This window comes from Xiphias gladius, chromosome 5 (assembly GCF_016859285.1).
Source record: "Xiphias gladius isolate SHS-SW01 ecotype Sanya breed wild chromosome 5, ASM1685928v1, whole genome shotgun sequence".
Lineage (NCBI taxonomy): Eukaryota > Metazoa > Chordata > Actinopteri > Istiophoriformes > Xiphiidae > Xiphias > Xiphias gladius.
In genome coordinates, this window is record NC_053404.1 from 12,762,826 (window position 1) to 12,776,821 (window position 13,996).

Consider the following 13,996-nt stretch of genomic DNA (forward strand, 5'->3'; position numbering starts at 1 on the left):
AAAAAGAAGGACAGAGCAGAGCAAAAGACCTCAAAAATGTAAAAAGAGGTTAAAAAAAAATAATTAATTTGAATTTAAACTGTGTTATGCAACTTACAGGAGATGTCAGGTACAGCTTGTTCAGATGTGGTAGGCCTGTGCTCCTCTTCAGATCTACTGTCTGATAGACTGTCCCCCTGCAACCTAGAAACAACACGTAACACATATAAACTACTGCACAAATTGGCAACAGAGTGCATTTAAATAATCTCTCAAATCAGCATTTTTTTCAGCCACAACACTGCAATGCATGTTTGGAAAATTGAATGTCAGATAACAAAAAGACAAGCGAGTCGCTATCAGTCTGAGGTGATGAAACAAAGAGGAAGTGTTTAGTGGGTTCATAATCTCCTCCTTTGCAAAATCTGGGATGGTGCCAAGGAAGACATGGGGTCAGTCCTGGGGCACAAACCCCATCTTTTCATCACTGCTTTTCAAACTATATCTGAAATACTCCTCTCTTTTACATGAAAGCATAGTAATGCACTTACAGACATATGGTACACAGAATACAACTGTACACAGGTCAGTTGTTTCAGAACCAGCTTTGCTCTACTGGCTAAAAAAGCAAAACTGAAACACTGGCACACAGACTCTGTTTTCCCTTAAATCATTCAGTTACTGTTCTTTAACATAAAGTGTTCCAAGTACTTTTTTCAGAGATTTGGCTGTCTCCTTAAGGTACTAAAAGATTTGCGTTTCCTTTAGATAGGAAAGTATACTGTGGGAAAAAGACAAACAGCAATTGAAATGCATTTTCAGTTGGACGATAAACATGTTACATGTGGCTTTTCACTGAATTTATACTCTTCTACAAACTAATTCACACCCTTTTAACAACAGCATTGAATTAAACCAGCATTTATTTTTTTAAGCATATTTAGTGACTGTAAATCATACCACTTTTTAAATGTAATTACACACAACTTTAGCTCCAAATTCTTTTGTTGCATGTTATTTCCATGTCATCAGTGCAACCATTAGCTGAAGACAAAGAAAATTAATCCATACACTTTTATGGCACGGCTGCATTCCATCACAGCTGCAAGGCCTCATGGTTTCTACCTCTACAATGAAGGTAAAGGGAGATCACAGCTTTTTAAAGTGTATTCTATTTCTTTACTTCTTTATACATCCCTCTCCTTGTCTCTACCTCTCTTTAATGGTCTTATAAGACCATTAAACAGTACCCAAGATGACTATCACAAGGCCTTCCCATTCTCTGAACAAAAGCTGCTCCTGACTACAATCCTCTCAGTACATTCCTGATATGAAAGCAATTAATTTAATGAGAACTACAAGCTCAAAAGAGGTTTGTGGAGCTCTATCCATTTCCTTGGTCTGCTCCGCCAACTCCAACGGCCTATGCCCAAGATCTGGGATGTGTTTGCACACAGGAGGTTTTGTGGCAAGAGCACATAGCCATTAAAAGAACTGATCGAGTGCATGATGGAGTCGGATGAAATGCTGGTGTGCCCACAGCTATAGCCCAAGAGACAGAGACATGGCCACAACATACAGGCCACACAGCACTATACACTTCAACCAACCAGCAGAGAGCCAGAGGAAGCAGCGTTTTTCCTGACCTGCCACTGCTAGTTAGGAACCACACAGGCTGACTGGACTGTTTGGTGGCGTGGCCAATGTCTGGACAGAAGGGAAGGAAAAGGACAAAGGCTGAGAAAGGTGACTAACAAGACTGGGATCATTTTCAATATAGGGTCAGCAAGTTCAAAAAGAAAAGTGTTACTGCCATGCAGTACTTAATAATAATGAATTTCCCCTGAATTTTACAATTTAAGAGAATAAGCCAATATTACACAACCATATATAGATACATATAATATACAGTATAAGATAATATACACTATGTTGATCTGTGTAAAAAACAAAAGTTTTCTGAAAAAACTCAAAAAAGTGTTTTCCTAAAACTGTTTCTGTCTGTGTGATGTCACTGTCACTGAAGTCTAATAATTCATTCAGGAGTCTTGCCCCCTTGGAATGACCTGTACCATGACAGATGGATCTTGAACAGTAACATTCATGAGTGCTCCTGGACATTAATAAAAGCTTGCTGGGGAGGAACAGAGTTGTTGCACTGATGCTGTGGGTGTGAAAGTAAGCATCACCTCTCCTTGGCTTTGGGTTGTACATGGTAGAGCCAAGTGGTTTATTCTCATTTGACCGCTTAGACAACTAGAGGGAGCGAATACAGTGTACATGCTTTCCAACAAACATGTGATGCACAGAATGACGGACCTCACTGACCCGTAAGAGCTCTTATGCAGAAAAAAGCATCTGAATTCTAATGTGTTTGCCGAAGGGGTGAGGGGTATGTGAGGAATGCTTGTCCAACTTGGGTCAGTGCTCACATATCCATGCAAGGCCAAGCAACTCTCTAACAATGTTTGCAAGAGTTATATAATAACAGAAATAAACCAATCAATCCTCTTGGGCCTTAATTTTAAACTAAATTAACTATAAAACTAACTTTATTTATAAAACTTCTGCCTGCATGCCAGGTCACATCTTTACAGTAGAACTGTCTGCAGGTATGAAGCACAAGTGCGTTAACTGTGCCACATATGTTAGTCTTTTGAGGAGCAAGTTTAAAGGTTGGCCCCATATTGAGTCATGTTTGAATGGTGTTTCTAGGAATCCATCGAGACAGCGCTAATGCACATAAAGTATAAAGTCTCTGTTATGATTGCCCCTCTACAAACTCCTCCGACCTCTGCCCACACTATCTTCTGTTCACAACACTCTGTGTGTATGTGCGCAGGGACATGCATGCACATGTTTTATATGTGGATTCATGAATATCTGTGTGTATGCATGCATGAACTCCTGCACAACTCAAGATTTCAGAATTGTTTACCGGTGTGTTTTATGACCCTTACACTCATCAAAAATGATTGTGAAAGACTACAACTCCTTCACCAGTAAAACTTGGGATGGTTTTAGTGTTCAAGTTCAAGAAGAAGATACAAGAATTTGGCCTGAACAAGAAGGAGAGGGAAAGACAGAGAAGGAGAAAGGATGTCTGACATTTTAGTCAGGAAAAAAACTCAGCACAAGAGCCAAAAAGGACTCCAGATACAGATGCTACTTTGCTTTGCCAGTGATTCAACCTGCTAACTCAATGATAAGCCACAGGTATAAACCATTTGCTTCAAAACATCCAGTCGATAAACTGCCAACAAAAATTCTAGTGATACCATTCATCCTCCTGCAGGACCTCTGACAACATCCCACAGCCTACGCATGGAACGAAACTGATAAGCAGGATGAATGAAAGAAGAGTAGGAAACAAACAAATTCCAAACCCCAAACAGTGGAGGCTGTGCAGACCGATTTGTGCCTGGCGTCTCATTGAAGAGATACCCATTTATCTTTGACTGGCATCAAGGAAGGGTCCTGCCCACACCTGTATGTTGTATCACACCCAACACATAGAAATCTGAGCGCTACATTGATGCTGTGGATTGGGGGAACAGGAAATGTGTCAGAAGAGAAAAACAGTGATAGAAAGAGAAAGGATGATAATGGAGATGATTATCCATGCTAGAACGGATTTGTGAAAACAAGCAACACCAGAATGCACTTCAGATAAGATATTATTCTCTGTTTTCGATGTTGAGATATGCTACCTCTGATACAGATGCAAAGAGAATGTGGGGGGGGGGGGCACAAGGAGGAGTCATGACCTGGGATAAGAATAAGGTTGGGTGTTAGAAAGAAAAAAAAAATGGATTAGTGTAACAGCCACAACTTTGGTGCCGCTAAAATTTCTTTGAATTCATATCATTTAAAGTCTTAAAGCAATAGTTTGACATTTTGTGAAATAAATGTATTTGCTTTCTGATTGCTGAGTTTGATGAAGAGATTGACACTACTCTAATTTCTGTCCAGTAAGTATAGGTCTACAGCCGGCATCCAGTTAGCTTATCTTGGCATAAAGGCTGGAAACAGGGAGAGACAGCTAGCCTGGCTCTCTCCTGGCCAAAAAACAAACAAAAAAACAAAAAAAGCAACAAAAAAAAAAGTCAACCACATAACCCCCCTGTAACAAGGAAACATATGTGTTTACACCTGTTTCCTACCTTTATGCTAAGCTAAGCTAACCGGCTGCTGGCTGTCATTGTATATTTACTGGACAGATATGAGAATGGTATCGATCTACTCATCTAACTCTTCCTAAATCCTTGGACTGACTCTACAGAGCTGTTTTCTCAATCTCTCCCCAAGGCACCAGATAAGAGAGGGTAGACAGATTTACCTGGCACACCTAGAGCAGATGTTGAGAGTAACTTTGGCCTGCGGTTCAGGCTGATAGAAGCTGCGTCCCTGGCTAAATTTACTGCCGGATGGAGCCAAGCCTGTCACACCCTCCATTCGCAGGTCATCCAGGTCCTCTGAGGGGGGAGCGAGCAAAAGAGACATAAGGAGAGACAGAGGAAGGAAACCAAGGCAAAGGGAGAGAAAACAAGAGAGATAAAGGACAGTCAGTAATCATACTTTGGTCTCTTCCTTGTCAGTATGATGCCCAGTGATGATAGTCTGCTTAGAGCCAAAGAAGCAAGTAAACACATCACAGTAAATAATCTCAGCCCAGCACTGCTGCTGTGCTCCCTCATACACACTGCATACACATACATGCGTCCACATAAACATACAGATTTAGAAGTTAAAAATATATTTCACATTATCAACACAAAACTGCTTTTAGGAAGGAGACACTCATGGAGGAAAAGTCATTGACAGCATCACATCATGGCCGCACAGAAACAGGAAAGGTATGTTAACAAGCTGAGGGTGAAGGGGAAAAAGAACAAGGAATTTGTCAAGGAAAAACGAGTGGTAAGAGGGAGATGATGGGCCAGAAAGTAGGATTTTGTCTGATCTCTCTTTGTCCTAGAGAGCAAATAGTGTCTGAGCACACATACATCGACCATCTTCCCTCTGACTCTAAAGAAGTCCATATGTATGAAACACACCAGTATTGTTCATCGTAACCCTCTTACAGCTACTTATGAACACCTGCTTACACAAACACAAACGCACAGAGTTTACACATGCAGAGGTCCTTTTTCTTTTCTTTCTCATGTATTTGTTAAATAAATTTTATTTTTTTCCTGCCTTCCCTCTCTTTTCTCAGATATCTGCTTTATCTCAAAATACAGCTGTTTTCTATGAAATGCTCTACACACGGAACAATTCAAAGTTTGACAGTTGGATGAGATTCAAGACTAAACAGGATTACCAGCTATCATACAGTGGTACTAAATTTTCAGCATCAAGACAGACTGTGATACTTGTTTCCTTAATAGACACTGTACTAGCATGATAGAGAAAAAAAAAACATAAATCCTGCCAATAACAAGATTTATGAAAGAACAGCAGTAAAGTAGAATAATATGAATTAAGTGTTTTCTGTAGCAAAGCACAAGCTTGTAACGGTTCATTAAATATTACCGAGGATCAAATGGGAGAGTCTGAAACAGCCAGACAATTTTGGTTTGAATGCATCCTCAAGAGATAAAACATATTGCAGTACTTTCCATGTTATGAGAATGAACAGACGAGTGGGTGTCTGGACTCTTACTTGGTTAAGTGTGCTGGTCAAGCTTTATAAACACAAGTTGAATCATAAAGAATATTTTGACTAGTTACCATAACAATATTTGTCCCATTTTCCCATCAGACCAGAAAAATTTAGGAGCTCTGCCAATGAGGTGGGTCACATTCAGGACATACACTATATTTGCACCTCTTGTTTCTGTTCTTGTACATACAGTACAGTACGTGCCTATCTCTGTATGTATGTGTGAATGTAGTTATTTGAAACTAACATTGATACTTTCCACATCGGGTTCACATTACCTGAGCCATGGTTTGGGGGAGAAAAAAATTGGGCCTCACACCTTGAAAGATGAGAATGCATGACTAATCACCTGGATTAGAGTGGTTGACACTTGCTCATGAGAACTCTCTCCCTCCATCTATCAGTGTGGCGCGGAGCCAGAAATTCTCACCTGTCTCCTGTCTCCTTTGGGTGTCAAGAAAATGTGCACAAGCAAAAATAAGAATAGATACATATGTGGTCTGTGTCTTCTCACATTTGTTATCTTTCTAGCCAACTAAAAGCCATGAATGTGGTGTAGCTATATGGTTGGCAATGTTAGTTTCTCTGTCTCTAGGTTATTCCACCAGTTTGGTCCTAACTGAAATACAGTATCTCTAGCCCTCAACTATTAGATGGTTTGCCATGAAATTTGGTATAGACATTCATGTCCCCCTGAGATTGAATTGGAATAACTTTGGTGATCCCCTCACTTGAAATCTAGCAGGTCAAAATTTTAATTTATAACCTAGAACCTGCAAAAATGATAACATTCCCATCAGCCTCAGCTGTGCTTTGTCTTTAGTGCTTATTAGCAAATATTACCATACACACTAAACTAAGATGATGACGGTGATGGCTGTAGACATTTAGTTTTGTTGCGAGATAAGAACACAGTTCTACAGCACATGGGTGAAACAAGACAAAATATCTATCTAGAAACATACAAATACAAAAGCCCTGTCAATATGCAATTTGGTTCACATGTAGGGAGCTTCCAAACTTCCAATAATAAAATGAATAATGATAATATATTGTTGAGTAAAGCTGTTTTTAAAAGGTAACCATATTTTTAAAAAATGATTTCATGTCTTTCAATTGAAAACTTTTTTAATAATCAATATTGCACCATTATGTTTCTCCAAATTATATGAGTAGGGGCCGTTGACCACTTTCAATTAAGTACAGTGAGTGTCAGCGCCAAAAAAATGTGGATCTAAAAGATTTGAATCAATATACTTATTCAGGAACTTTAACAAAGTCCAAAAGATGCTGGATTTTCTTACATTTTGAATACCGACACCAGTTTGTGTCCAGGCTGTCTGAGAACAAGTGCTGTTTTAGTGTTTTGAGAAGGAAAGATACATTCCAGTAATACCCTTAAGCAGGGCGATATTAAATGTCCCATTCATCACGCTACGCATTGAAGGGGGTGGGGACAGAGAGAGCCACCAGCGATTTGGGCAATTTGCTGGTCGTGGGAATTGCTCAAGTTTGGGCCTTAACCTTTTCCTCTTTTCTCTTCATCCATTCCCACTTCTTCCCTTTTTAACCATTATCCCTTCTTTTGGCGACTGACTAATGTGCCATGCCTGATTTTCTTTGGGTCATAGCCTACAATACAAATCATTACTTGACACTGGACAACATTCAGTTGTGAGGCTGCAGCTTTCATGAAATACCAAAAGACTAACAGCAACCGGCTCTAACCCTGAAAGAGAACATGACCTCAGTGTACACAGCTGCTTGTCACCTCAACTCCCACTTTGTCTTTTAGACTTGTTTCCTTCTGGTCAAGATAAAATGACACAATAAAGGAGAGAAAGAACTCAGTGTCTGAAGGAAGAGAAAGCTAATCTCAGAAACTCAAAGGTTACTGAGGTAAACAAAGGCTTTTGTCTGGATTAGTTTCCTTTCAGAAAACAGATTAGACTGTGCCTGAATGAAATGTAGCAGAGGTTGAAAAACTTAACAAGGAGTCACAACATTTTGTGCTAAAGCAAGTCTTTCCACACTTGCAACAGTTGTAATTTTGGCCAGATGAGAGAAGAGAGGACAACATTTTTCCCAAAAATCACAACTGTTACAGTCGCAATCGGAAAGGGCAGAGTAACTCATAGACAGCCTAAAATGCACTCAACCCCCCCACTACTACCCTTAATAGTTTACAGGTATGAAAGTGTGTAAACTGTATGACTTTGAAGCAAAACATCGAAGAAAGGCAACTTTGCTCAGATAAATGTAGGGTACAAAGAGATGGAATAGTCTTTTTGTAAGTTTAAATCTTCTTGTCTCAAAAAGAACAGGATTTAAGAGTGGGTGCAGCCCTTCATCTGTGCACCAGCAGTGTGAATCTCAGCCATGTCAGCGCTCCATGATGCTGAATCCAACTCTGAACTTTCTACTGGAGGGGGGAAGAGGTGACAGATTTCTGTGCTGACATCATTCTGTTTCTGAGGAATTCCTGTGTGTGGAGTGCTAAAGTGATGAATATGGGGTTGGGGTTTGGATGTTAGCATTGTAAAGGACTGCTTTTACATGCACGTAAGTATTGTGACACATATGCTCACACTGCATCCTGATGACTAGAGGCCTGAATATGACTGCAGAAATGTTTTTTTATTATCCAAGAAAATTACTATTATTTTTGTGGTCCTAAACAAACAGAAACAGACATATTTCAGATCAGAGTGCAAATTTGTATGAACGAACTGTCCTCAGTAAGATTTCTATCAGTGAGCATGGATTTGCAGCACTGTATAATCAAATCACGTTATTGCACTATATAAAATGACCTAACTTTGGTCAAAAAGTTTTTTAGATCGGCAAATTACATAAAACGGTTGTTTCATCAGCATTTAATTTACTTTGTTTCAGTGTGTGTCAGTAGATCATAACAACCCTTTAAATTTAGTCACTGAAATCACGTTAAATCAACTATAATACATGATATAACCTGGACTTCTAAAAACTAACTTTAAACACAATGAGCTGCTTTTTTATGTGCCAATTTACAAATTCATGCTCACATAGAAAATTTAGTGAAGACAAAGTACATTTGGTGTGTCTAAGTGTTCTTTTCTTCTCTGTGCCTACTTAGTCATACAACTGAATGCATACTCTCCAGGTTCACAATAGAGCCCAGCATGCCACACACACACACAATACCACCATGATAGGTTTACAGTGTGTCTCCTGTGAGACCAGTTTACCCTGAGACCATGACAGCCTCCCAGGCCTCTGTCTAGACACAACAAACGTCTGTCCACACTCGCCCATTTGTCAGCCCATCACATTTCCACTCCGTGGGCACCGGGGCAGCCATGCGTGCTCCCCCTGTCTAACGATGAGACATGGCAGATAAATAAAATGGGTCTGCACTGGGGGTAGATGGCGGGTGGGGATGGTGGTGGGGGGTGGAAACTATTTGAACGATGCATCGCAACAAAAGGCATGAGCGATGAGGAATTCCGTGCTGCAATCACTCACTCACAGCAAAGCCAGGAAGGAATGGAGCAGAGCGCACAGATAAAGTGTTTGTGAGCTCCTCTCTCCAAGTTTCCATGTCATTTAATGTTCTTTAGATAGCAACGCATTGACTGGCTCTTTGCTGCTCTTCATGGGGCTAAAAACAGAGCTGAAGTCATAATTAGTGCAAAGGCTTCACATATAACTTAATATACACCTTCTTGGAAGATGCGTTGACAGATATGGGGTGGATTCATCTACCCCACGCATGGAGAGGGACACACACACACACACACACACACACACACACACACACACACACTTCATTTCTCGCACCAAATCCAAAGCATTTCATCAAGTGCTGTAAGTTATGGTGCCTCATCTAAGTGAATTTTCCATTCTTTCATGAGCAGTGATGACGTCTCACCACATAACACTGGGCTCTAATTAATAGTCTGTAAGTGATAGATCCCTTGCTCCTTGCAATGTACAGTCAAAAGCTGCACTCACTCTCACACAGAGACCCACATGGGTGAGCAACATACTCAGACGTATAGATAAAAAGGCAAGCAGCACATACTCAACCCAACCCGTACAGTGACAATTGCAGACCTCACACTTTCTTTGCCCTCACACATACAGCCAGCATTTGTTTTTCATTAAGCCTTGAGCACCAAGGCTTCCACTCAGCGGTTAGTCATCACACAGACATCTTTGAAGTGAGTCGCGGCAGAGACGTATTTGTTTGGCTTTGTAATAAAAACAATATTCCAACTAACATTTCATAATTATGTCTCAGCTTTCAATCGCACCCCTCTCCTACCCTCCTCCCCTTTCTTGCCTAAAAATATGCCTGTTGGGCTCCAAGTCCCCACAACTCTGAGTGCGGCAGTAAAAACCCTGATCAGAATCAGATGGGGACACACATGAGCAGCATAACATCACAACTGGGATGCCTGTGGAAAGTCTTATCGCAGACCTTGGTGCAAACCTCTATTTAACTCACTTTTTCTAACCGCAAATATTGTGGACAACAACGTAGACACAGCAGAGCATAATGTATTCATGCATTACAATGCCAGTCATTGTACTTGGATAAAGTTAATTATTTGACTGCTCTGGAAATTTCTAAATGAACTTCATATTGTTGCTAAACTTTTATGTACCTGATCTTGAATACAGTATTTTTTTTTTTTTAAATATACTACATAGTAAATATGGCCTATATCAAAATAGCTGTCTGAAAGTATCAATTCAAAACAATTATATTGATCACCAAATAATTAAGTAATCCATCAAAGAGAAATGTGTCTGTACAAGAGGAGTGTAGAGAAACAGCTATTTAAAGAAACCAGCATATGTTAACATGAGTGATGGGATAGCACTGTACAAGCGGCTCACTCCTCTGAGCTCAATTTTTCTTTAGAGACCATTGTTTCCCTGCTTGTTTGTGATAAACACACATAACTTCAGACAGAGGTGCAGCTTGAAATTTCCATTCACTCACAGAAATACACACACACACACACACACACACACACACACACACACACACACACACACCAGTTATTGTATGATGACATCAAGTCTATATCTCACTTGTCTATTTGTCTCTTAAAATTTAATCTTGGAGCAGACAGGAGCAAGAAAACAGTGATGTAACTTTACAATTTCAAATTTTCCTTTTTACTTCTTTAGATAAAGCTGCTCACAGCACTGTTGGGGGGAGGTGTTTAACCGATTAACTATAATAAACCTATAATAACACAAAGCTTCTATTCACTCATAAGTCCCTTATCTGTCATTCTAGATAAAAAAAGCTATCCATAGTTATAATCCTTGTGTGTCTATCTACCATCTTTTGCCTCTGTCTGGCTATAGTAGCCACAATACAGCATCATTGTGTCCATTCAGCTTCCTTCCATTAAGATAATCTGTTCAGTTCATCTAAGGCGCTTACAGACACCAGAGATATGTACTCTGGCTGGTATTAGGCCATGCTCTGCTCTGACTCCTGCTAGATTTATGATATGATTGAAGCAGTCTACTTGCCTATTGGTAATTGCCTCCAGTAATACCACCATAATACCACAGCAATTTGCCTCTCAATTAACATATACATCTGCACCGTGGAGACTTTTACAGGCATCAAATTGGGCGCAGTTAGACTTTTACTGGGGACATTCTTTTCACCATCAGGCCGGTGAGACCTTCAGAGGTGAGCCCAACCCTTTCAAGCCTGTACTTCAAGTGAAAGATTTAGTTCTGAAGCAACTTACACCACTGACATACAGTGTAGGCAATGTTCTCATCCACCTCCTCCTCCTCTTCTCTCAAAGTACCATGATGATGATGCTGTGTATTTGGTTTACATTGTTTCCAGGGCAACTGTTTTGTCTTTGGTTGTTTGGGCAAGGATGATGGGGGTGATGGGAGTGTGTTTCTGTGTGTGTTGCTGAGAGTTGTTGCTTCTGCTGGCGTCAGGAAGTGCACGCCTTGTCTGCCAATCTGAATTCTGGCCTAAGGCAGGGGACAAAGAGGCAGCTCATAGCCATGCAATAAGACACATACAGTTACCACAAGTTACCTTACCACATCAAGTGGTATGATATTAACAATGTTCTGAACAGTGCCGGTAAGTAACTAGCATTTAGTAATGTACTATACTTGCACTTTACTAGAGCGTCTCCATATTATGCCAATTTATATTTCTACTTCAACTCTCTACAGAAAAAAAAAAATCGTAGCTTTTGCTCAACTACATTTATTTCACAGTTGTATTTTACGGTGCTGATTACGATTTTACACACATACATATAATGACCGAATACAATATGATGCGTTGTTTAAACTAAAATTAGCTCCACTTTTTTCCAGTGACAACATAGAAAGACTAAGAGTCTAAAGCAGCTCTATGAAGCTGTGACACAGCAGTGTTTCAGCTTAATGCTAATGTTACCATGCTAACAGCGTCACAATGACAATGCTAACATGCTGATGTTAAGCAGGTTTAATGTTTACCATGTTTACCCTCTTAGTTTAGCATAATAGTTTGCTAACATTTGCTAATTAGCACTAAAACACGAAATACAACTGAGGCTGATTACCACATAAGTAATCAGTAATACTGATATATGCATGTACTTTTACTTTTGATACTTTAAGTACATTGTAATGCAAGACTTTACTTGTACTAGAGTATTGCTGCTGTTATTTAAAAAAAAATAATCATTTTTTAAAAACATAATTGCTATTAGATCTTTCTAACAAGAAATGGCAAGAATTTTAAGGGGCTATTACTTATATTCACAGAAAATTTCTGCAATAAAGCCAGTAACAACAGCTTTGTCCTTAGAATCGTTCGTTCATATTGTTCTTCAGGCAACGCTTGCTCAAGGAAGATATAACAAAAGAGCCACACACAGGAATTGTAACTCATCCACCAGACACTGCTGTATATCAAAGATCAGGCAGAGCTTTATCATACCCTCATCCTGTCCCCATCAAATCTTGACTGTCACTGTAAATCAGTGAGAGTGGGTAAATCTACTCTCACGTCCTCCTCTCCTGTTTCAGGAATCACGCGTTTGTTGACATACTAAGAAGGGTTTGTGGACTCATGCAGGGGGCTTATGGTAACTGCTGTATATTGTACTGCGTTTTACACTGAGAGACGCTTTGTTATCCTTTGTTACATGGAAATGTCAGTATGTGAAATGGGTTCTGCTACAACCCTCCCACAAGGTCCCAAAATTAAAACTAATGTCTTAAACTGTCCCCTCGTCTTAACAAAACTCTTTAATCAGAGTAAAGGTAGATAAGGACGAAAGCTTAGCGTTCATATTATAACTGACTTTTCATCACATCTTAACAAAAGTCTGAGTTTGTGTTGCTACAGTGGAACATAAACAAAGTGTACAAGAGAAAAATTGCAAATTTTTCTAAAAATAATGTTTTTCATTGCCTACATGACTGTAGATCACACTTATTTTATACACATATTCACAAAAGTAGATTTTGAGAAATCAGACGGTATGTCCTTAAAATGGAATACTTCCACCAAGGATGACGAGAACAGTAACTTTACAGTGGGGAACTGGCTAACTTGTCTTATTAACTTACCATAAAATAACACTGCAAGGCCAAAAACAGGGTGTTTCTCTCCACACACTGAACTCAGCTTGTTTCTTATTTCAGATCACTATAAAAGTGTGGTCTCACCACCTAGCGAAAGCTAAAATCTTGACATTTTCTGTGGTTTTACAAGAAAATGTGAGTCATATTCCTTTTCAGCATGGTTTTGACTGTGGTAAATATTAAGCACAGAACTAATGAAAACAATTAGAAAACACATTGTCATCCCTTAGAGCAGCTATTGAATCAATAAGACTTAACCTCTAAGCTGATTTTATTTTCTCTTTTTGGAACAATCTGAACAAAACAAATCAATTTTAAGCCATGTCTTTTATAATTGTATTCAATCTGGAAAACCTTGGCAGTACTGTAAACCATTCCAAGAAGATCTTATTATTTTCTCATAAGCCCCGTATCCAGGTGCTGGCAAAAGACACTCAGTTTGGAAAACCCTTCTGCTCAATATGGAAATTGGGATTAGTTGCCTACTTTCTTTGTATCTTCTAAGCCTGCTTTTATTATGCTTCTTATTCTCTCACAGAAGTTGTAGCTGTTACACAGTATGACAAACTAGAGCACCTTTCCTGCCACCCAGTGGATGTTTTGCAATATCTTTAGTGTTCAGTGTGGCTCTGAACTCTCCTCTCCTCATCCTTCAGAAGTTTGGACACGTAAACATGACTGAGCCACACCATGGGACATGTTCATTTCTCACTAATGTAATTGCTCTAA

The 13,996-nt window shown here is 39.5% G+C and overlaps 1 protein-coding gene across 1 annotated transcript in view; it reads right to left on the bottom strand.

Annotated features, from left to right (window-relative positions):
• Nucleotides 1-13,996, bottom strand: part of c5h8orf34 (chromosome 5 C8orf34 homolog) — a 56,761-nt gene that overhangs the window by 19,610 nt on the left and 23,155 nt on the right. The window contains exons 8-9 of the mRNA XM_040127425.1: nucleotides 4,319-4,454; nucleotides 98-183 (exon numbers count right to left, since the gene is read on the bottom strand). Of these exons, the coding sequence (XP_039983359.1) occupies nucleotides 98-183; nucleotides 4,319-4,454 (222 nt within the window). The remainder of the gene's footprint in view (nucleotides 1-97; nucleotides 184-4,318; nucleotides 4,455-13,996) is intronic.